The sequence below is a fragment of the Necator americanus genome, chromosome X, assembly GCF_031761385.1.
Source record: "Necator americanus strain Aroian chromosome X, whole genome shotgun sequence".
Taxonomy (NCBI): domain Eukaryota; kingdom Metazoa; phylum Nematoda; class Chromadorea; order Rhabditida; family Ancylostomatidae; genus Necator; species Necator americanus.
This window is the reverse complement of record NC_087376.1, coordinates 16,979,759-17,002,703: the sequence shown is the minus strand read 5'-3', so window position 1 is coordinate 17,002,703 and position 22,945 is coordinate 16,979,759. Positions and strand designations below refer to the sequence as shown.

Genomic DNA, 22,945 nt, shown 5'->3' with positions numbered 1-22,945 from the left:
CTCCACTTACCACTTCACACGGTGTTGTACATCCTGGTGTTCGAACTGCAGTTGAATGCCGAATTAGCAGCAGTTGATCGCTGGTTCATGACGTCAGGTAAGCGACCCACATCTGCTTGCATTTATCAGGGCGGAGACGTGGATCGGATGGCTGCAGCTAATTTCGATACAACGTTATCAACATGTTGTGACTTCGTGCTGCTAGAAGCGAATATTACTACATCGTCGGCGTACTAGAGATCCACCAAGGGACGTGCAGAAGGTGCTAAAATGAAATCGGCGGGACACTGATCAACTGTCCTTCGCACTATGCCATCGACGGCAAAGTTGAACAGAGAGTGTCCGGCCACGTCCCCTTGTCTTACTCCAGTTTCCACTTTGAACGGTGTAGTACATCCAGCTGGTCTTCGAACTGCAGCCACCGTAGCACTTGTTCTTCTATTCATGTCGTTTATTAGGCGTACGAATTTACCTAAAACTTCACTGACACGAAGAGCGTTGAGAAAATGGCTCCGGTGAGAAGAATCGAAACACATTCGAAGTCCAACAAAACTAATTGTAAGGGCTTTGAATCCTGCTGCCACACTTGGATCACCCTTCTCACAACGAGCACCTGATCAATCGTAGACCGTCCACCCGGTCAGTTCGTCACGAAACCCGGCCTCTTAGTCCCGAGTGGTTTCTTCAGTCGCGAATGTTTGATTGGCCGATATAGGATAATCCACTCCAAAACGTTGTACATTACGCGCAGCAATGATATTCCTCGGTAATTACTGTGTTTCGTAACGGATAGCTTCTTGTGGAGAATTTTAATAGCGTGTCACCAGGAGTCAGGAATCCTTTTATCAATCCATGTTGAACGGACGATCTTCGTCATCTCACGAATCCCAGGAGGAAGAGATTTCAGCATTTCTTTCCAATTCCACCGTCTCTGCCAGATTTTTCATTCATTTCTTGAATACAGACCAGAACCTCCAACTCCGTCGGTGGCTTTTCGCTGACCGTGGTGTATGTCTGTCTTTGGGCGTGCACGAGTTGAAGAACTGACGATGTTTGTCGGTTCAGCAAAGTGTTAAAATGCTCCTTCCGGATGGGCCGAGTTGCCTCCACGACAGCGACTCCGACACAACCTGCACGTGATACAATACACTACTCCTGATACCATGCAATCACCCCTTTATCATCCCGCTATATTGCCTTAGCAGAGTATAGGCTCTTTTCCGGTTCTTTTCCTCCCACGCCTTCTCAAACTCCTTCGCTCATGACGTCCATTCGTTTTCACGATCACGTTTCAGTTGATGACGCAATCTCCTTCTCAGCTTCTCCTGGGTGACCTCACTAGTAATGCAAGCAACACATACAGAATTCTTCGTGGATATTGTCTCCGCAGATGCAAAGGCAAACTTCTTCCTCGGTGTTAAAACAGGGGGCGTTTTCTTTTCAGCTTCCTGAATGCGTTTAAAGAAAGAGTCAGCGTCGTCCGCTCTCTCCTTGGTCCATAATTCAATACTGATCGATACTCTTGGTGGAACTTCTTTCTGCATTACTCGTTTTTCAGACCGGCCAAGTCGAGCTTCAGTTAATGTTGAGCTCCGATATCTTTTCTGGAACCGTACCATAAAGCTGAGAAGAATTGGGCGGTTGTCGGAATCGAATGCAACGTCCCAGACAGCCCTAGATTTCCGGATATTTGAGAAAGGTATGTTCTTCGACAGATCGTAATTGAGCTGAAGCTTAAGAGTCGGCATCTTCCGCTTTCGCTGCTCTTCTGGCGTTAATGGGGTTGTCCCTTCGTTCGTCTGCTAGCAAAGGTCTATCAGACAATTTCTGTTGTCCGATGTTTGCTCCATGGGATAGAACCATCTTCAAAGCACATAGGATTGTTGTTCAGGTCCCATCTTTGTATTCGCATCAATTCCAACAATTACCACCTGCTGGCTTGGTATGTTGGATACCAATGTATTGAGCTTATCATAAAATGCGTCCTTGTTGTGGTCCTCTGCGGTCTCCGCAAGTGCGTGAGCACCTACGATCCAGAGTTTGAGTCCTCTGCGATCCCGCAATCGTACAAAGGCGCATCTTGACGACGTTGATCTCAACTCCTCGACCAGGTTGTTGTAATCACTCGTGACAGCTATTGCACAGCCTCCTACTTTCCTTCCATCAACCATCGCCGCAGTAGATGGCGTAATTGTCGATACTGCTGAGACGGCGATCCCTGATGCGTGCTTCCTGCAATGAAGCAAACGGTGCATGCAGATATCACAGAAGTCTGCATAGAGCGGCTTGTTGGAGTTCACTTGACAGCGACCGGTAGTTCAGTGTAATGAGACGGATCTTTGTCGCCAAAGATTCCTTGTTTCCTCAGGCATTCGACCTTTCAGGATATGGGCTCTGGCATGGTGCATAAGCACAGCACCTTTTTGTAATGTGTGGGAAGCTTTTGCCATATAGCAGTGCAGGTTATATAGCTCGTACGTTCCCAATGCGTATACTCAAGTGCCTGATTGCGTCTAGTAAGAGCAGGGCACTTGCAGGTAACAATCAGACTTGTTTACGCAGCCCCATCCATAGTATATATAAGGGATAAAATGCAGATTGAGGGTTGATCAATCCTCATGGGGACGCAACCATTCGTTCTACTTTAGCCGCTGTGTCAAGTCAGTGCTTTCATCTTCCCAGACAACTCTGGTACCAATTTGGAGACACCGGAGGGTGAAGAACTTGGTTGGCACCAGGGCGGGTTTGAACCATCTATCGTTCGTGCAGTCACAGCGGGACACTGACTGCGTTACACCCGCTCCATCATTTACATATCACTTTCTGATATTTTTTAAAGCTACTGTTCAATTCCTCCAACTTGTCTCTCGATTTGAGATAGTCCGAGGACTAGGTAAAACCGAGACTGACCCAGAGAAAAAATTTCAGGTGCAGCACGTTGTTTGGTGTGCCTTAGGATAATTACAATGTTTTTAAGGTTTCTGAGGCTTCCTAAAACATCGCAAATCTGTATTTGGATTACCCTCTACAAGAGGAGCACAGTCGTGCAAGGAGATCGGTTTGACGGTATAGCTCAACATTCTTGACAGTCATGGTCAAAAACAGCGGCTATTCCCAAATTGAAGAAACTTTACGGTTCGCCTGCAGGACCTTTTTTCTAGTTTTCTTAGATTTTTTAGTTCACAGAATTTCCTTAATATTGAAAATTCACATTCTGCTCTTTTATTGACTGTTGGTTGGCTTGATGGGCCGACGCGGGCTGGTGCGCAAAAAAGCAGTTAATTCTTCAACAGTGTTAAAAAAGTAAAATCCTCCCAATACTGTCCTCCAAGGATCTCCATGACAGAACAATAGCCATTATTTCCTATCATATAGAGATGTAAATATTTATCATAAGATAAATGTATTCACTATAAGATAGTGTACAAAAGGGGAAGAAGTAGCCCAGCTTCAAACGGGTGTCTAGACGACTGTACGAGTCTGCACTCGGAGAAGAACCACCTCCTACAACATATAGTCGGGTCAAAGAGACATGAAGCACGATGCATTTGCGTGCTACCACCGTTCATTGCAGCAGCTTGCCATTTTAATTTCAACCGTTGCGCTCCACCGCACCGCTTCGAGCGCAACCGTCTAAGCAACTGCACTGTGCTTCATAGAGTTTTTACACTACTATATGTTGGTCCCGTCACATCCACATCAACCAAAGTCAGGCTTATATTGGTATACGAGACAAAACGAACTGGAACAGGTAATAGCACATGCAAAGTGTGGGAATGAACAGTGAGCAATTATCTCACTAGTCTGCCTATTGAAATCGATAGAGCATAATGTAAGAGGACCCGAAATCCACAGAAACATAACAAAAATAATTTGAACAGTTTGCAGCTCAACAAACGCTTAACAAAAAATAGACAATTCCACAATACCAAATAGTGTAGGAAGTAACGCTCGCACAACAGAGCTTTCGTGATAAAGCTTTGTTAAAGAGATGATGTCCTAGATGCAGCTCACATGTCAATAAGCATGAGCGCAGCAGGATAGCATTTACCAAACTTTGCAACGCATTTGTTCGCACTTCTCCTACGATATTCACTTTTTGCTCGAAGCAGTCATCAGTAGAAATTCTGCTGCAGCATTGAGATCCCATGAACTTGACTCAAGAGCTTTACGTGCTTTTTCTCTGTCATCCGCAATCCTGGTATCAATAAGGTGTTTGACTTTCAATTCGCGGAGAGCACTCGCAATATCACCTCTGCACTTCGCTACCATCTGATCGCATCGTGAACGACTAAAAGATATTCAATATGTCAAAAATTAAACGGAATAGCGGAAAAGGAACTGACTCAGCAAAAGGTGCTTCCAAATACAATATCTCCATTTGTTCCATGCGTGCCATGAAATTTTGGTCGAGTGGGACAGTTGAAACACTTGAAAGAGGATGCTTTCTGAGAGACACTGCCTAAATTCAATTTATTCATGTAGTATTCAATAGACACCACTTAATACGTTATAGACTCTGCCAAAGAGAAATTATTCACTTACAGAAAGAGGATCTAGCACTTCTAACACGTCGTCCCGTTCACTGATGCCTAAGGAAGCGCGATGTCGTAATCTGGGTGGTAGTGCTTCATTTCCACATGTCGGTTGGCCCATTAGTGATGTATTCGGAACTTCTGTAGCTTGCTCGTTATAACACAGCTTACTCTTCTAACACTGTTTTGTAACTTCACAACATAAGTGAGCTTGGAACAAAACAATCAATCCTGTTGTTGGACAGTGAGATATTCTAGACATATAGTCGTCGTCAGAGGGCCGCGTATACGAGTCTAACTGCTACCTGCACGTGGTGGCCCTCCTTTGAGTAAACGCAATCAGGCGTTCGAGTGTACGCATTGGGAACGTACGAGCTATATAACCCGAACTATTATATGGCGAATGATTTTCATACATGGCAAAAAGCAGCTGTCCTCCAGCACATCGCCAAAGCTCATAACCTGAAAGGTCAACTGCCTGAAGGGAGCATGGAATCTTTGGCAACAACCATTCGTTTCGTCACGCTGAACTGCCGAACACTATCGAGTGGACTCCAACAAGCCGCTCTATGCAGGCTTCTGCGATATCTCTGGGTGCCTTTTGCTGCACCGCAGGAAACGCGCATGAGAGCTCGGCCCGTCATCAGCATCGAAAATTACACCATATACTGCGGCGATGCTGATGAGAACAAAGTAGATGGCTGCGCGATAGCTGAGGAACGATTACAACAACCTGGAGAAGGAATTTGGCTCAACTTCGTCTAGATGCGCCTTTCTACGACTGTGGGATCGCAGAGGACGTAAACTCTCGATCGTAAGTGCTTACGCACCTACGGAAACCGCTGAGGACAACAGTAAGGACGCCTTCTATGATGAACTCACTGCGTTGGTGTCTAAAATACCAAGCCAGCAGGTGGTCATTGTCGGAATTGACGGAAATGCGAAGACGGAACTCGAAAAGCAATCTGATGTGCAAGGAAAATGGTATTATCCAGCGCACGTCGACCAATGGTGACCGTCTGGTCGAGTTGAGCGAACAGACGGGTCTCATCATCGCTTCCACGTTTAAGAGGAATCATCGAGCTTCAGCTCACGTGGTAGGGATCAACCCTTTTAACGCCTGAAGAGCAGCGCAAGCGGAAGATGAGGACTCTTGAGCTTCAGCTCGACTATGTTCTGGCGGGGAACATTCCTCAGTCAGATATCCGAAAATCTAGAGCTGTTAGGGACGTCGCGTTTGACACTGACCACCGTCCAGTTCTTCTCAGCTTCAAGATACGGTTCACAAGAGAAACCGAGGAGTTCCTCTTCAACTGAAAATCGACATGGCTGGTCTGAAAGATGAAGAATACAGAACGAATTTCCGCCAACATGTGTCTATTCATGTTGGAGTACGGACCAGGAAGAAGCTTAGCGATGCGGATTCCTTCACAAAGTGCATCCAGGACGCTGCAAATAAAACGCTCCCGGTTCTATTGCCGAGGAAGAAGTTTGCCTTGCATCTGCGGAAACAAAATCCACGTACAATTCTGTATGTGCCGCGCGCAGCGCTGGTGACTTCAACCAGGAAGAGCGTCTTAGAAGGAAGTTGCGTCGTCAACTGCAACAAGACCGCGATAACGAGCGGACGTCAAGAACGATGGAGTTTGAGAAAGCGTGGGAGGACAGGAACCCACGGAAAGCCTATGCTCTACTAAAACAGTATAGCGGCAAAATGAAAAGATGTTCTCTTGTCCTCAACACTGCCAATGGAGTAGCTGTCGGTGAAGCAACCCTTCCAATTTGGAAGGATCTAAGACCTTGTTGAGCCGGCAAGCACCATCACCTCCCGAACTCGAGCACGTTCATAGGCTGACATATGCGGTCAACGAGAAGCCATCGACCAAGTCGGAGGTTCTAGTCTGTATTCAAAAAATGAAGATTGGAAAATCTGGTGGAGATGACGGGATTAGCGCAGAAATGCTGGAATATCTTCCTCCGTCTGGGATTCGTGAGATGAAAAAGATCATCCGTTCAATATGGATAAACGAAAGGATATCTGATTCGTGGAGACACGCTATCACAATTCCCCTCCACAAGAAGTTATCCGTCACGGACCCTAGGCATTATCGAGGAATCTCTTTGCTGCATTTTATGTACAAGGTATTGGAGCGCATTATCCTGGACCGACTCATTAAACATCACGAAGGAACAACGGGCGATGGGCAAGCTGGCTTCCGTCTTGGCCGATCTAGGCTGACCAGGTGTTCATCGTCAGGAGAGTGATCGAAACCTGGCAGCGGTATTCGAAGCCAATGCAACTAGCGTTTCTGGATTTTGAAGCCGCGTTCGACTCTCCTCACCGAGGCCGTCTTCTCAATGCGCTCCGCACCGATGGAGTACCAGGAAAGTTTGTTCGCTTGCTTGATGACATAAATCAGCGAAAAACTGCTGCAGTTCGGACACCAGCCGGATGTACAACACCATTTGAAGTGGTAACTGGAGTAAGACAAGGGGCAGTGGCAGGAGCCTTCCTGTCCAATTTCGCCATCTACGACATTATGCGAAGAACAGTAGATCATTGTCCTGCCGATATAATTCTAACAGTATTAGGTGCACCTCTTGAGATCTCGAGTAGGCTGACGATGTTGTTATCTTTGCGAAAAGCAGTACGAAACTTCAACATGTTGTTAACTTTGTATCGAAGCTGGCTGCAGCCTATGGACTACGTCTACGCCCTGATAAATCCAAGCAGATGTGGATCTCTTCGAGACCTCGAGCGGAAGTCAGGGTGGACGGACAACCGATAGAACTCGTCGATGAGTTCTGTTACCTGGGCTGTACGCTGAAGAACGATGGCAGCCACGAGAGAGATGTTCAGCAAAGATACGCTAACGCCACTTCTGCGTTTAACACCTTAACGAAATGTCTGTGGTCGACCCACATCACCAACGAAGTTAAGCTGCGAGTCTACCTATCCGCAATTCGCCCCATCATGATGTATGGATCGGAGACGGCAGCTCCATCTACAGGGATGGAGAGGCTTGATTGCAAGAAACGAAAGCTGCTTAGACGACTACTTGGCTACTTTTGGCCTAGGGTATGCCACAGTGAAGATTTTTGCGCAGAAATTGATGTAGTTTACCGGCGGATGACACTTAGAAGATATGAACATCTTGCACTGCCATCGAAATTGGCTAGAGTAGATAGTCTTCACTTCTTTGGTCATATATTAAGGAGACCAGCAGATCGCCCCGCTCGACGAGTTCTAAGAAGTCCGTCGGGTTTAAGCAGGAAGAGGCCAGCCGGCCGAGAACGGAAGTTCTGGACTGAGGTGGTGAAAGAGGACCTGAGGATACTCCTCGTGGATAGGCAGTTCAGGCGAGACGCAAGAGTTCGCAGGATATGAAATAGCGACGAATGGATTGATTCTGTGCAAGCTCTAGCAGAAGATCGATGATGCGATGACATCAGCCCGCCGATTAAGTCAAGATCATGGTCGAGTCGAGTCATGGTCGTTAGACTGATTTAAGTCTGTATGAAAAATTAAGTTAATCCTAAAGAGCTGAATTGCTCATATTCACATATTCTCTTTTGCACACTCTATAAGAGTACTGGACTACTTAAATCCAGTCATGTTATCACCTGTCCTTGTGCTCGATTTCAGTGAGCTCAAGTATTTTGCCAATGAAGAACAAAACTACATGAACCAAACACCTGTATCACCTGCACTCCCGTTGTTCATCGATTTGCTCGAGCACCAATAATACTTCCATCTGTTCCGATCGCGCGCGAGTGCTGCCTAGTGGTATCTCTTCTCGTGGCCTCAAAGACCATCATATTCTCTTTGAGGGACTTCCTAAAGAGGTCTGATCAGCGAGTCGACGGTCTTCCAGCTGTGCGTCTGATGTCGCGCAGTATCTAATCGTTTACGGCATTGGTACGATTGTCGTTGAAATGCATCACGTGTCCGGCCCACCCAATTTTGCTTTTTTTTGGTATATGCGGCAGTGTCTCTGATCTTCGACCGGTAACGTAGGAGTGAACTTCGAATCCCTTCCTTCACTTGCGTAAAGCGGGTTACTCCTAGCATCATCACTTCAATTCCGCGCTCTATGACGCTGATAGCATTTTCCTTTTACTTGCGAAACGCCCACGTTTATGAAGCGTAGGTCGAAGCTGGAAGAACGGTGCTGCTGAATAGTTCGTTCATCATGTTGATTTCCCGACCTAGATATACATAGTTGGAGCATTCGGATATATTCGTTCCGTTGAGCATGAATGGGACATCAGAAACCCATCCGTTTCTCATTAACATCGTTTTGTCAAGGTTCAGCTGAAGACCGATCTTTTTACATGTTTCGGTATTTGGCCAGCATCTGTTCCGCCTGATCAATGCTCGATAAGAACGATGTCATCAGCGAAACGAAGACGGTGTAAACGCCCGCCGGCAACTTCCACTCCCATGTTATCCCATTCCAATTGCGTTGTCGAGAGTGGCACAGAATATTTTGAGTGAAAATTTGTCACCCTGACGAACCCTCTCATCACATCGATTATGATATTATTGTAGAACGGGAAATTTTGGTTGTGAAGTTGCTATACAACTCATTAAGAATCTTTATGTGTAGAGGAGAGACGCCTTGGTTGTCCAAGGCCTCCACGACCGCTTTGTTCTCAACTGTATCAAAGGATTTCTTCAAAACGTTGAAAGTGAGACACAGCGGCATCTTGTACTCTCACGATACTTCCATGAGTTTTGGAACCGTGTGTATGTGGTCAACCGTACTGAACCCTTTTCGAAACTCTGCTTCCTCGCATGGCTGTCCTTCATTTAATGTTCTTTCTATACTGTTTAGGATTACTCTTGTAAGGAGTTTGTAGATGAAAGACAGTGAGCAGATTGGGCGATAGTTGCCGATGTCTTGTGGGTCTCCCTTCATAAGAAACAGCACGGTCTTGCTGGTTTTCCATTGCTTAGGAACCTCGCACTCTGAGATAACGAGTTAAGAGCATTACTAGTGTGTTGATGAGGACTGGCGGTAGGTACTTCAGAGCCAAGCTTGATTATGTCAGAATCAGGTGAAGTACGATTCTTCACCGACATGATGACATGTCGGACTTCGGAAGGAAGGACCCTTGGAATGACATGTTCATCTTCCCTCAGATGGTGAGGAGGCACGATGAAGTGGCTGTGGAAGAGATCTGAGTAGAAGTCGTTAATGACCTTTTTCCATCCCCTCTCTCAATGCTATAGTTGTTCCATCTGGATCCGGAGAGCAGTCTGTTTTACAATTGGCGAAGTTCCGACGTGCATGCTTCTTCTGGATGCTTCTTCCTGCCTCTGCACTGCGCTTCAGTCTGCTCTTCTCTCTTTGAAGTCTTCTTTTATCGCCTCTCTGCAACGCCTTGCGAGCTTGGACGTGAATTCATGGTTGCCTGCAGCTCGTGCAGCTCCACGCTAACGTATAAGCTCTATAGTTTCCGGAGACAGGGGTCTCTTGGTGATTTTCAAACCCTTCGCTTTCTCGTACAGTCGTTAAGATGTTCTACAAGCCGTTCATATTCGTCGCCGATGTTGTCCGTGACGGTATCTTCCCAAAAGCCGACAAACGAAGCGAAAAGATCCCAGTTCATGATAGTTCTAGGAGTTCGCTTTGTGAACATTGATCTCTTTTCTTCGTGTGAAAGACAATATTTCTCGAAGGCAATGGTCCGATCCCGTATAAAACTTTGGTACAACAACAACATTCATCAGGCAAAGCCTTTTATGTGCCACGATGATGTGGCCAATTTCATAATGGTACCCTCCAACAGGTGACCGCCACCCTCTCTCTGCTCATTCCATTGACGGCCGTGGGTTGCGATGTGAAGTTCTTCAAGTGTTCTTATGGAGTCAATTTTGGCGTCGAAATCGCCAAGTATGGCTTTGTAGAAGGTATGATCTTATCTGTAGAACTCCACGTCCATCTACAAAGCTTCGACTTCTTCTTCGTAGCTTGATGTTGGACCGTAAGCGACGAAGATTATCAAAGCTGGCGTTGAACCACATATTCTCATCCGTAAACGTCCGATTCGGGACGTTAGTTGTTCGAAAGAGTCGACGTTTATTGCCATATTCGTGTTGACAAGAACACCAACTCCTCTACTGTCGCATTTTCTAAGAACAGTTCTTCTCCAGTGTCATACACGGCGTTCATTGGGTGGCGTCGCCTCATCTCGGTCAGTCCGATGACGTCGTTACTTAAACTTCCTGGCTTGCTTCATCAGATCTTCAATGGCCGCATCCTATGCACGCGTACGGGCGTTTTAAGCATAGGTAGTCATCCTAGTACTTTTCCGTTTCGGTAGCCTACATGACTCCTGCAACCCCGTCTTTCCTGGTGCTACCATACCAGACTTTCCTTCGGAATCAGGAGGAAAGCACAATTTTTCATTACTGTGCTTTGCATAAAAATTTAAAACACATGGGCAGGTTGCAAGCCTCTACTCCCGTGAGTTTTCGGGAGAACGTTGCGTTCTCCCGGAGTGGAAATGTGGAGCTTATTTGTTGGAGGCGACTCCAAACCGCCTCCCTTGCACCTCCCAGTCACTTGAATGCAGGCTTTTGGCCGGACCGACGTGCGGGATACAGTAATATTATGAGCCGATCCTGGCATAGCAGAAACAGGGAGTCCATCAACTGAATCCACCTGCGCCTCAGGGCAGGTACAAGGTCGTTTTTGGTCCGCGACTAGCCCATTATCCGTAACCTGGGAACGCGCCACGTAGCCTCAACAACTCGTACCTAAAACACCATCTCAAGTGGGCGATGATATTGCTTCCATTTACAATTATTGAGCGGCTAATGCTCGTTCGCGAGAAGTAAGAACCACTATTTTTTTCTTTTCAAAAAATTCGTATAGAAATTATGGAAATTTTGGTCATTCCAGCTAAAAACTCTTCAACACTCCCGAAAAATCTGAACAATGCATTTCCTTTGCAAACTACAGTAGCCACGGTACTTCGCCAGAAAACGAAAACAGACGTGTCCGCACTTTTTCGTTTTTTTCTCGAAGAATTACGTGGTTACCGAATGTTATGAAAATTGCCGCATATTAATAAAGCCACAGTCTTTAAGTATCTAACTAAGTCTTCGATGAACTCCAAGAGGGGTTGTTGCGTTCGAGTGTTTCACCCCATTTAGATGTTCTTTCATATGAACACGAAGTGATCGGTTTGTTTCACCAAAGTATTTTGTTCCCCACATGCTTTGCACGAAATTAAGAGCCGAATGGGCATGTTACGCAGTTTGGAGTTATGCAAAATCTGTTGTATATTCTATTGCAAAATAACTGCTTCTTGAAAATTGTGTAAGGTACTTCCACAAGTCTCACTTGGTCCTTGAGAGTCGTCAGATATGAAAGGTAAGCCAAAATTGAGCTTTTTCAAGTCAGCATATTGTCTGCGCGGTACATTAGAGGTGTAACTGTTAGAATTTGCGATCGTTATGTTAACCGCAGTGATTAAAAGGATTCGATCATCTTTGCGTCGATAGAAGCACATGCTGCACGTTCTTACCCTCTGAGAAGGCTCGAAATCATTACACGTCTACCGCCAAAAATCGTTCCTGAAAAACAGCTATTCTTCACATTGTCGAAACTAAAACAACCCGTCTGGAACATCAAAATCGAATGATTTACATCCATCAGTTTGCACTTAAAGCACTGGAAACCCATTCTCTCGAAATCATTCCAGCGTCGTTAGTGGAATTTGATGCCGCTTTTGTGACTCCTCGCTTCTATCTTCCTTTTAGAAGTTTTGCACGAAAGGAGACTCTTTGAACCAACTCCTACTCATGCTGCGCACAGAGTTGTTGGTGACCTTTGCATTTCGACTTAACTTTTCACAACTTTGTAGTTGTTCATTCCACATTTTATGGAAGCTATCTGTTTCAGAAGAAGCAGAGGTAGCTCTAGCTTCTTCATAGTCTACGCCTTTGCTATGTGTTCATTTTCTAAGAAGAGAATAAAAATCAGAAGAAAGAAGGATATGCAACTTTGTGTCATTCATACCCAATGTCCACAAGCACCACTAAATTCAATATAATAAGAATGCTTGATTCATCTTCAATCCTAGAACATCTATCGAACGATTTAAGTGCGCCTATTACCATTCGACGGTATTGGAGCATTATCCTGTATATCGTACACTCACAGCGTGCGGCTGCTTATCCAGTTCTCTGTATTCTAACTTTTTTTTCCATTTTCTTTGGTTTCATAAATTAAAGTTTCACAAATTTTATATCTTATCATTTCACTCACATTTTTCATCACATTCTTGGTTCTGCTAACTCGTTTTCCTTTTTCACGCTAACTCCTTCCGTTCACGTCTCGAACTCAGTTTTTCGCGTTTCTCTGTTGCAAATCGTCAGTATTGATTATTTATAACATGCCTGGATCTACTCAGCGCACTCTCCGTAATTCCCGCAAAACGAAAGAACCTATCAGCACTCATTCGACATTTCAAACCGTTTCTCAGTCCAAAAATGATGAGATTGACATCGAGTCGCTCTCTTGTGCCGGAATCATCAACGAAATTTTGGAAAGAAACACAGATCCTGTCATTGAGAAGATGGTTCTTGCCTTGAAAACAAAAATCACACAAAAAATGGCTGATGGAGTTGAAGCTGAAAAGAGGGGCCGCAGTATTGTGATCACTGGCTTAGCGGAATTGGGTGCTGATAGGTCTTTGACAGAAAGACAGAGGGACCTAGAAGAAAAAGTGTCCAATGTCCTTGATGCGCCTGAAGTTGACTACCTACCCGAAGTAGCTTGTAGGTTGGGAAAGTTTAACGCTAACAAGCCACGTCTTGTTAAAGATGTACTCCTTTCTCGCTCCCACTGGGCAAAGGCTCTGTCAAGAGCGCATCTCCTACGCAGCACAAGCTTTTCGAACATATTTGTACGTAAAAGCATGACCGCGGCAGAACGAAAACGGGATTATGAGTTAAGGCACGAGGCTCGTCTGAGAAATGAACGGTCATCTACGCGTGAGTGGGTGGTTTACAAAGATACTCTCACCCACATCACTGAACTTCCCCGCAAACCAATGACGGGAAACTTATAATCCAGCGTGGACCTCTCTCTAAGATAAAATGTATTTTGTTTAACGCACGCAGCATAGTAAACAAATTGCACTTTTTTCACTCTTTTCTTCGTCTGCACCAACCTGATGTATTAGCCGTTACTAAAACATGGCTCAGCTCTACAATTTCCGATTCTGAACTAATAGCCGATTTACCATACTTCGTGTTTCGCTCAGACAGGCTGCTTCAAAAAGGTGGAGGTGTCTGCTGTATAGTTAGAGACAAATTTCACGCGGTTCTCATTCCACTCAAACCTCAAATGGCTGCTGATATGCTGTGTCTTGAACTCCTCTCTCCTTCCACACCACATTCTCTCAAATTTGTAGTTACCTATCGACCCCAGATTCTGCTAAGACTGATGATGATACCTTGTTTGATTCTATTTTTGAACTCTGCCTTTCGTCTCCTAAAATCATAATTGTGGGAGACTTCAATGTTGACATGAATAAACATAGCAATTCCACTACTGAACGCTTCAAAGCTTTATTGGAAAGCTGTGATCTAGCCCAAAACATTGATGCTCCCATTCGTTTACATCCCATTCTCGACCCCGTTCTTTCTTCCGGATTTAGTATCACTGGTATCGAAATTCTGCCTCCCTTTGCCAATTCCGATCACAATGTTGTTTCTTTCATGTTCGACTTTAATACTGATCAACGCCTCTATCTGCCCTTGCCAGATTTCAGTCGCGTAAACTATTCCGAGTTACGTAAATTTCTCGCTCGTGTGGACTGGCTGGAAGTTTTCGACAACTATCAGTCGATTGCAGAAATGTATCGTCGTTTTTGCCCAGTGATGTACGATAGTTTAGCCAAGTTTGTGCCGCTGAAGTTTAACAAAAATTATGTACCTACTTATCCTTTGCATTTACGAAATCTATTTGACCAAAAGAATCGACTCTTCTACCAACTTGATAACCCTTTGAACAACGCTCTCTATAGAAAAATTTGCGCTGGTCTTGACTATCACATGAAAAAATACCTTACATATCGTGAGCGGCGTTTGTCGAAAACATGTATGAAAAAGTTTCATAACTTCTTCGCCAAAAGAATTAAACAAGCACAAAAACTGCCTGTGTTGAGGACTGACAATGGGAATTTGATCAAAACCGATCTCGAAAAAGCTAACGCACTTGCTGAATTCTTCGCTTCTAACTACTCATTAAAACTGAATGAAAGAAGTCATAATCTTCCATTGCCAACTACTGATTCCTCTGCCACTCAGGTTCCTCAAAGGTCCTTCGACTTTGTCATCTATCCAAATGAAGTCCTTACCGTTCTAAAACGTTTAAATCCTTCGTTTTCGTGTCCCTACGATGGTATTCCCCAGGTAGTTTACCAAAAATGTGCAAATGTTTTGTGTCTTCCTCTTGCTCATATTTTTAATGCGTCGCTTATCTTCAGTGAAGTTCCTAACATTTGGAGAGAGGCACTTATTACCGCAACAGCCAAAAAAAAAAAAAAACAATTCTGACGCTCTCTCGAACTTTCGCCCCATCAGTATTGTATCCTCCGCAAGCAAAGTTTTGGAAAAGATAATCAAAGAAAAACTAAACGAGCGGCTATCATCAAGAGATGTCATTCCTTTCGAACAACATGGCTTCCAATCTGGATCCTCCACTACTTCACTACTGTCCGATTCGGTCTATGATTGGATGAGCGAGGTAAACAAAGGGAAGTCAGTTGATGTAATATTATTCGACCTGTCTAAAGCGTTTGACATGGTAAACCACAAAAGGTTCTCTTTAAACTCAAAAACTATGGAGTTCGCGGACAGTTGCTCAGTTGGTTGAAATCGTATCTTCAAGAACGACACATGACTGTAAAGGTTCATAACAGTTACTCCAAGCGTTATACATTGCAAACCGGCGTTTCGCAAGGCACTGCACTCTCGCCGCTCCTTTTCCTCGCGTACACTGCTGACCTTCCCAGCTATTTGAAAACCCATCCTGACATGAAAGTTCAAATGTTCGCGGACGACATCAAAATATATTTTTCGTATCGACCTAATGACCAAACTTTCGCCCACAACATGATTTCGCTGGCAATCCAGAGAACGGTATCATGGTCAAGACAATGGGATCTACCTTTAAATCTTTCCAAAACAGTAGCTTTGCATTTCGGAGAGGTTCATCAGATTCCCTACTTCTGCAATTCAACAACTATTCAATATCAAGAGCAAGTTCGAGACCTTGGGGTAATTATTGATGAATCGTTCGACTTTTCCACTCATTTTGACCTTGTCACCAAAAAAGCTCTGTCGTCTATTTTCATAATAATGAGGAGTGTGCACGTTAAAGACCCTGATTTACTAATATTTCTTTACAAGACGTACGTTTTGCCACATCTAGAATACGCTACGCCAGTCTGGAGTCCATTCTTGAAAAAGGACATCAAGAAGTTAGAGAAAGTACAACAAATTTTCACTAGGCTGGTTTATTATAGATGCTTTCCCGATCCGGGTTACCCTGACACACTTCCCTCCTATGAAATTCGACTCAACGCGCTGAAATTAAAGAGCTTGAAGTACAGACGAAGAGTGAACGATTTAGTTTTAGGTTTTCGAATCCTACGAATGGAAGTTAAGCTAAAGGCAAGCAAGTATTGGGTTTTCCGTCCAACAAGCGGGAGAACAGGAAGCTTCAATTTGCACTACTCTAAACTCAGACGAAAACTCTTCTCAACTATGTTTAACTCCTTTTTCTGTAGAGTTGCACGTTGGATTAATCTACTTCCAGCTGAAATTATGTCTAGTCCAAACTCGAAGATATTCAAAAACAGGCTATCCGAACTAAATGTTCTACCTATTCTAGGTATGAGGGAGGCCTAAAATCTCGTTGTTTCAGAGACGTGGAGCAAGTTCCTCCTATAACAAGCGACCACAATAAGCATTGGATTGATATCTGCTTTTAGCTCACAGCTTTGATTCCTCCTTTGCTGTTGTTCATTATGACACTAGCTAGCTAGAATTCTGTCTTGATATACTCCTTTTCAATTCGTCCCTGCAGTTGGTCCTTATTCTCTCCTGGTGGTGGAAAGCCGTTCAAGGATAGCAAAGTTGGTGAGCCCTTGCGCTTGAGGTCCCCCCCACCCGTTCGCCCAGGGTTCCGTACGGACTCCTCCGTTCGAGGTTAAGTTGCTCACCCAAACCCTGGTATCCGGTTATCTACCGTGGCGTTGGGTATGGGAAAAGGATCTCGCGTGAAGATTTCTCACCCTCTGTAGCAGGAGAATGACCTGCCAACCCACCACTCCTCATGCTTTAAAGGGCCAGCCTTGTTGGGTAAAATTCAAGCGAAATTCTAGTGAACTCTGTTCCATCTTAATCTTTTTTTCTGTTTTATGGCACACATGCAGGCGTTTGAATAAATAAATAAATAAATATCGTCATAAAACTCCACTTGATTAGTACTAGGTAGGTCCAATGAAAAAAAAAACTCAATAAAAAGAGTGGGGAGACAAAAAGCTTTTGATTGCGGACTATTTTGATAACTCAAGAAAAGAAGAGTGACGTGAGAGATAAGGGATAACGTGTTTGACTAGCCCATCTGGGATCTATTCAACACGTTCAACTTTAATACAAGACCGTTTGAGGTTTTGCGGACGAGAATGTGGTCTATTGAATAACTTACGGGGACCGAATGACTATCAAATCAGTGTTTCTATAATCGCAGACGAGTTAGATACTAATGTATTGGCGCCGAAGGCCTGAGAAACTTGACTGGTCTTTGGCGGTCATTGAGAGGTATCGAGCAAACGTATTGGTGAACTCTTACCATCGCACTACAAATGCTTTACAGGCGGATTATTCATTGTATTTTATTGTATTTTGAATGACCTGTTTACCTTTTATCACAGAAAGAAAAATCCTTATTTTGTGAAAAAAACCAAGTTAAATCGAATTCAAATATTTTTGAAGCTACTTCAAATGGCACCTTGAGTGCGTAAACATAATTTACAGATACGATCGATTAACATCAATTTGCCAACAGAGCGCTTTACACTAAAGTCTTGCTTCAACACACTTGGAGATCTCAACGAGAGAAACCGCAGAAGTAGAGGACAGGTTGCTTGCAGCTATTTTCAGTCATTTACCCAGTTTTATAAAGCACCGGAATGAGTTCTCGAAAACCAGTGGATAGTTGAAATAAAACGACCTTGCCGAGCAGCAGCATATCACAATGTTATGTTAAATCAATTGAAAACAAAAAATGTGTGGGCTGGAAAGGAAGAGGGACTAAAAGAAGGAGAAAAACGAACTAAAAAATACAACAGCACCTACCATAAGTAATACCATTTCGATACCCTGGCAAGTGCGAAAACGTCGCAGCACTCGAAGAAAGACTGAATATTGGTAACTGTGTTTGACTGAGAGGATGGAAAGTCGTTTTGTTGCTGTAGACGCTGCATAAAGACGACTTCTGTAAAGAGATTATGGAATGAATCTGCATCACATCAGATGAAACTGTTGATTGAAAACATCGGACACCCCTCTTTACGCTATTACAGCTACGGATTTTTCTCCTCGTGTTAAAGAAAACTCAACTACCCTGTAACAGAAGCAAGTTTTTGGCGAGTGTACCGTTGTCTTAATAATCATTAAGGCAGAATATCACAAAATTGATGAAGGTAAGACCGCTCCACCAAAGATTAATTTTAGGAGTGTAGATCACTAGTATGAACGCGAACACGCTCGACTCCCCCTAATTGTTTTGAAAAACGGAGTGGAAAACAGTTTTAGCGATTGAATTTTCCTAAGATGCACCTACTGCAATCAATGGGTTGCTGCCACTGCCTCCCCAGCGCTGACAAACGCATATGCGTGCGTTCGCATATGTGGGACGTTGTCAGCTACCCCATTGAAAATTCGATCGATGAAGCTGTTTCCCACGCCGTTTTTCAAGGCACTTGCTATTCTGTGTGATAGCGTTCATCTCTACACCGTTCATTTCCTCATACACACCTTCAAGACTATTTTGTGATGTCATTTAAACAGACTTTCCAGTCCTTTTAATTACACTTTTTTTTGATAGAGAGTGAGTCATGCACACTTCATTCCTACAACACAAACTGGATGGAAAAAAATACTGCACAAAACTACAAACACAAATGAAGTACATGACGCAGAGTGGATGTCTCGATCAGCGTTATGAACTGTTACATAGCTACTAGAAGGGCTCAACGAGTCACGGAGCTGTACTCCTAAACATTATCGAGTAAACTCCAACAAGCAACTGTGTCAAAGCTTCTGCCATATCTCTGTGCGCTGGTTGCTGCACTACAGAAAAGACAGCCCAGAAACCGCACGGTCAAAATATCGTTTATTGCTGTGGTGTTGATGAGAAAAATCTGAAAAGATGCGCCATGGCTGCGACGAAGCAATCTAATGGAGAAATTTGGCTTAATGTGATTTAGATTCGCCTTTGCACGACTAAGGGATCGCAGAAGATGCAAACACTGGATCGTAAATGCTCACCTATGAAACCAGAGGCGAGCACAAGGAACGTTTCCAATGGTGAACTTAATGCGTCGATGATCATTATTGCGACGATGGGACCCCAACGACGGTTTGATGAGCGTGGAAAATGATATTATCCCGCAGAGCAAACGAACATCAGTAAACGGATGGCTGATTTATGTGAACTTTATCATGACATTTATCTTCACGTTCAATCAATCATTAAAGCTTCCAGCTTACGGTAGGTGTCAACCTCCAGTAAACCCAAAAAACAAATAAGGAGATGGTGCGAGGTTTAGTTTGACTAGAAACACTGCTTTGCCAACCGTTCGAAAATCTAAGGACGGAACATTGCATTCGACTCTAACCATTGCATAGTCTTTTTCAGCCATGGGATACGGCTGCACAAAAGAGGAAAGACGGCAAGTCCCTTCTTAGTCGAAAATGCAGAAGGCAAATCTAATAGATGAAGAGCGCCGAACAAGATCCCTCCAGAGTGGGTCTATTCATATTGGAGTACGGATGAGGGAAGAAGCGCTACGAAGATCCCTTCATAAATTGTGCCGGTGATGCTGCAAAAGTGCTCCGGTAGTTCCCGAGAGTTCTCCTTTGCCTGTCCGTTTCCGCAGCACTGGTGACTTCAACCAGGAAAAGCGTCTTAGAAGGAAGTTGTGTCGTCAACTGGAACAAGACCGCAGAAACGGATGGGCGAGGAGCGAGGAATTCGAAACGGTGTAGTAGGACCAGAGTCCTAAGAAAGATTACGCTCTGCTGAAATAGTATAGCGGCAAGATAGAGAGCACCGATTTATATAGAGCATAGCTTAGTTAACCGACGAGCACCATCAACCCCTCTCCACCCTTGAACTCGAGCATGTTGAGCGAACAATGTACGTGGTCAGCGAAGAATCACCGACGAAGTCAGAAGTTCAAGTCTGTATCTAAATGATGAAGAACGAAGTCTGTTTAAGATGTAGTGAATGCAGGAATGCTAAAATTTTTCTCCAGTCTGGGATTCGTAATACGGCAAAGGTCATCTGCTCAATATGAATTGGCAAAAGGAATCCTGAATAGTGAAAACACGCTACCAAAATTTCCCTCCATAATTTAAACTTTTATTTCTACATAATTCGAAGATGTTGACCATCAATGACTCCAGGAACAACAGCAGTACTCGAAGTCAGAGCAGTCAGCTTTTCTGGACTTCAAAGCCACTTTCGACTCTCACCATCGGGGCCGCTTTATCAAGTATATCAATCAAGTATTCAATATCAAGAAAATTCGCTCGACTATTATTCTTATTAGGTTGTTATTGGAGTTAGGTAAGAGATAGTGGCAAGACATTTTCTATTCAACCTTGATGACATAATAAGCGGAAAGCGGAGCGGAGCGAACTAACTGCAACCAATAAATTACGCGTCCACCATGAGCAACGATAGCTACAAGAATAGTATACAGCAAAGATGCGCTAAAGCCTTCCCAACATTCAATTTTCCTAACAAGAGTTTGTGGCTAACTCTTATCGCCAACTAATCAAACTACCTATTCGTCCTAACACAAATAGAATAAATCGAATTGAAAATGAATCGCAGACTTGTGCACCAGCGTCTGCAGTGATGGATAACTTATTTAGATACTTAAATGGCCCGTCTTCACTGGACGTGCGGGCGCCAGCATCTCTTCAACTACTTTCGTACTCTTGCCATTGTCATCCAAGATGCTCTCAAGTGTCGTGAGTGACGTTGAAGAGGTACTTGAACCGTATCCGTAGCTCTAAGCTGTTCCTTTTGTGTAGCGAACACATCACCCCATCTTGTCGGCGGTCTCCCTCGAAGGCGTTTAGCATCTCTCAGGATCCACTCTAGCGTTCTTTTAGTCCATCTGTCATTGATTCTTCTCAAGATGTTACCAGTCTATCTATGCTTTGCTTTCGACATGGGTCGCGAAGATGGGACACTGCTTGTAAGTCGGAGCTGCGAAAGCTGGCTCTTGTGTGCGCTGGTTACACTTCAAAAGACATTTCTCAAGGGCTTTGTAGGTAGTGAGTAGTTTCCTAGATGTGGCAGCGATGTCAGCCCACGTCTCCGCTGTGTAACAGAGCGCTGGAAAAACTGTCGGGTCAAAGAGATGGGCACGGGGATGTTGGTCCGTCAGCTGGTCAGTAGTTTCCCTGACGGGTACGAATGCTATCGATGCTGGTCTCATCCTTCTATTCAGTTCCTGCTTCAATTCATTTTCCATATTCATAGAACGTCCGAGGTATACGCATGACGAAGTTTCCACGATTTGGGAGCCTTCAAGTTCCTCCTCCGTCCTCGTTCTTCATGAACTGTGTCTTCTTTTCTGTTAATTTGCAATCCTATTCTCTTCCCTGCTTCGTTCAATTCCTTGAGCATCGTTTCTGCTTCATTGGTACTTCTCGAAAAGAGAACGATGTGGTCCGCAGGACGAAGGTTGGAGAGAAATTTTCCATCAAAACGTATGCCCTTCTTCCTAAGATAGTGATTTCATTATCCATTCCAATGCAGCGGTGAACAGCTAAGGCGATGTAGTATCGCCTAGTCCCTCGACACAGTCTGGATGTGGTCCAAGCAGCTGAACCCCTGATGAAATCCAGCTTATTCTAGAGGCTGGGCTTCATCCATCTTTCTAGATATGCGCGTTAGAACGATCTTAATGAATATTTTGTATAACACGCTCAGCAAGCACATCGGACAATAGTTTCGAAGGTGCACTCGGTCACCTTGCTTATGGATAAGGACGGTTCGCGAGGTCTTCTACTAGTCAGGGATCCTTTTTTTTCTGAAGGTAGGACGTTATGTGCGCTGCTAAGATTACATGAATTGGATGGCCACCTGTCTGAAGGAAGTCTGATGATATAAAATCAGGTCTGAGGTCTGTGCCGGGTTTCATGCTCTTGATAGCGACTCGTTCTTCCGGAGCGAGAGTGAAGGCTAAGACAACACGAAAACAACAGCTAAGACAACAACAAGCTGCTTAAACGGCTAGTTGATCGCCTTCGGCCTCGGCCTTTTCCTATACCGCCATGAAGATGTTTGCGCGCAAATCAAAAATAGTGCAAGACACAAGTTACACCATCGTCAACGTGGCCACACTAAACAGGCCTCACCTTCTCGATCAGATTAACAGGCAACAGCAACAGCTTGCCTTGTTCAACGTGTCCTGAGGTCTCTCTCGGATCCGATTACAAAAGGCTTCCTGACTAAAAGCGAAAGTCCTGAACCAACAAATGGTTTAATAATGTGCGATTTCTTTCTTTCTCTCTCTCTCTCAAGATCCCGACTCCTATCAACGCTGTCTCATATAAGAATTCCTTAGCAATGCTTCCCTTTCGAGCCCTCTGCATCAAGCGAGCACAGAAGCAATTGTGCAGTGTAATCCGCCAGTTCTTACCGATGCATTCAGACAATACTACGGTGTAGCCGAGCTTTTTTTTCTCCCAGCAACAAAAGACAAATAGTAGTTATCCAAAACATGTGGCAAGTAGCTCCTACACGGAGGAAACTTTTAGGTTGAGTCATAAGTTCCTCATAAGTAAATGGTACCTATTCGTTTGCTTACGCATGCAATGGATAGGCTACCCAAACAAAGAATTTTTGTTATCGCTTTGGTTACTCTCAGTGTTGTGCACGTTGTTTCTTTTTTTTTTGTTCACCTTGAAAAGGGAGAATCAAAAAGTACACTTACGCCATACGATACTTTGGGAATTTAAACAAAGTAATAGTGCTGCGGCTACGGCTCAAAAAATGTGCAGCGTGTATGGTGAAGGGGTGATAACTGATCCGGCAGTTGAAAATTGATTTGTAAAATTCCGTTCTAGAACCAAA

General features: G+C 44.2%; 10 protein-coding genes across 12 annotated transcripts; 5 read left to right on the top strand and 5 right to left on the bottom strand.

Moving 5' to 3' along the window:
- Window positions 1-1,259: 1,259 nt before the first annotated feature.
- On the bottom strand, window positions 1,260-1,748 carry RB195_023669 (uncharacterized protein; the record flags this gene model as incomplete). The annotated part of the gene is made up of 1 exon (XM_064211186.1): window positions 1,260-1,748. One exon carries the CDS (start codon window positions 1,746-1,748, stop codon window positions 1,260-1,262), a length of 489 nt encoding a protein of 162 aa, XP_064067067.1.
- Window positions 1,749-1,865: 117 nt separating this feature from the next.
- RB195_023668 (uncharacterized protein) lies at window positions 1,866-2,255 on the bottom strand (the record flags this gene model as incomplete). Its single annotated transcript, XM_064211185.1, has 1 exon — window positions 1,866-2,255. The coding sequence occupies one exon, from the start codon at window positions 2,253-2,255 to the stop codon at window positions 1,866-1,868; it is 390 nt and encodes a 129-aa protein (XP_064067066.1).
- A 1,837-nt stretch (window positions 2,256-4,092) lies between these two features.
- RB195_023667 (uncharacterized protein) lies at window positions 4,093-4,656 on the bottom strand (the record flags this gene model as incomplete). The annotated part of the gene is made up of 3 exons (XM_013443211.2): window positions 4,093-4,291; window positions 4,347-4,462; window positions 4,546-4,656. 3 exons carry the CDS (start codon window positions 4,654-4,656, stop codon window positions 4,093-4,095), a joined length of 426 nt encoding a protein of 141 aa, XP_013298665.2.
- Window positions 4,657-4,931: 275 nt separating this feature from the next.
- RB195_023666 (uncharacterized protein) lies at window positions 4,932-5,300 on the top strand (the record flags this gene model as incomplete). Its single annotated transcript, XM_064211184.1, has 1 exon — window positions 4,932-5,300. One exon carries the CDS (start codon window positions 4,932-4,934, stop codon window positions 5,298-5,300), a length of 369 nt encoding a protein of 122 aa, XP_064067065.1.
- A 173-nt stretch (window positions 5,301-5,473) lies between these two features.
- RB195_023665 (uncharacterized protein) lies at window positions 5,474-5,852 on the top strand (the record flags this gene model as incomplete). Its single annotated transcript, XM_064211183.1, has 2 exons — window positions 5,474-5,632; window positions 5,700-5,852. The coding sequence occupies 2 exons, from the start codon at window positions 5,474-5,476 to the stop codon at window positions 5,850-5,852; spliced, it is 312 nt and encodes a 103-aa protein (XP_064067064.1).
- Window positions 5,853-5,860: 8 nt separating this feature from the next.
- RB195_023663 (uncharacterized protein) lies at window positions 5,861-10,184 on the top strand (the record flags this gene model as incomplete). 2 transcript variants are annotated; one of them, XM_064211181.1, is made up of 5 exons in its annotated part: window positions 5,861-6,024; window positions 6,084-6,236; window positions 6,344-6,677; window positions 6,770-7,087; window positions 7,153-7,923. In XM_064211181.1, the coding sequence occupies 5 exons, from the start codon at window positions 5,861-5,863 to the stop codon at window positions 7,921-7,923; spliced, it is 1,740 nt and encodes a 579-aa protein (XP_064067063.1). The 2 variants fall into 2 exon arrangements, with proteins under 2 accessions (XP_064067063.1, XP_064067061.1); XM_064211180.1 differs by lacking the exons at window positions 5,861-6,024; window positions 6,084-6,236; window positions 6,344-6,677 and adding an exon at window positions 10,059-10,184 and having other exon boundaries at window positions 6,830-7,127; window positions 7,232-7,614.
- Window positions 9,871-10,181, bottom strand: RB195_023664 (uncharacterized protein; the record flags this gene model as incomplete). Its single annotated transcript, XM_064211182.1, has 2 exons — window positions 9,871-9,975; window positions 10,032-10,181. 2 exons carry the CDS (start codon window positions 10,179-10,181, stop codon window positions 9,871-9,873), a joined length of 255 nt encoding a protein of 84 aa, XP_064067062.1.
- Window positions 10,185-12,944: 2,760 nt separating the features above from the next.
- Window positions 12,945-13,622, top strand: RB195_023662 (uncharacterized protein; the record flags this gene model as incomplete). Its single annotated transcript, XM_064211179.1, has 1 exon — window positions 12,945-13,622. The coding sequence occupies one exon, from the start codon at window positions 12,945-12,947 to the stop codon at window positions 13,620-13,622; it is 678 nt and encodes a 225-aa protein (XP_064067060.1).
- Window positions 13,623-14,082: 460 nt separating this feature from the next.
- RB195_023661 (uncharacterized protein) lies at window positions 14,083-15,114 on the top strand (the record flags this gene model as incomplete). The annotated part of the gene is made up of 1 exon (XM_064211178.1): window positions 14,083-15,114. The coding sequence occupies one exon, from the start codon at window positions 14,083-14,085 to the stop codon at window positions 15,112-15,114; it is 1,032 nt and encodes a 343-aa protein (XP_064067059.1).
- A 5,900-nt stretch (window positions 15,115-21,014) lies between these two features.
- RB195_023660 (uncharacterized protein) lies at window positions 21,015-21,338 on the bottom strand (the record flags this gene model as incomplete). 2 transcript variants are annotated; one of them, XM_064211177.1, is made up of 1 exon in its annotated part: window positions 21,015-21,338. In XM_064211177.1, one exon carries the CDS (start codon window positions 21,336-21,338, stop codon window positions 21,015-21,017), a length of 324 nt encoding a protein of 107 aa, XP_064067057.1. The 2 variants fall into 2 exon arrangements, with proteins under 2 accessions (XP_064067057.1, XP_064067058.1); XM_064211176.1 differs by having other exon boundaries at window positions 21,015-21,302.
- Between the last annotated feature and the right edge of the window lie 1,607 nt (window positions 21,339-22,945).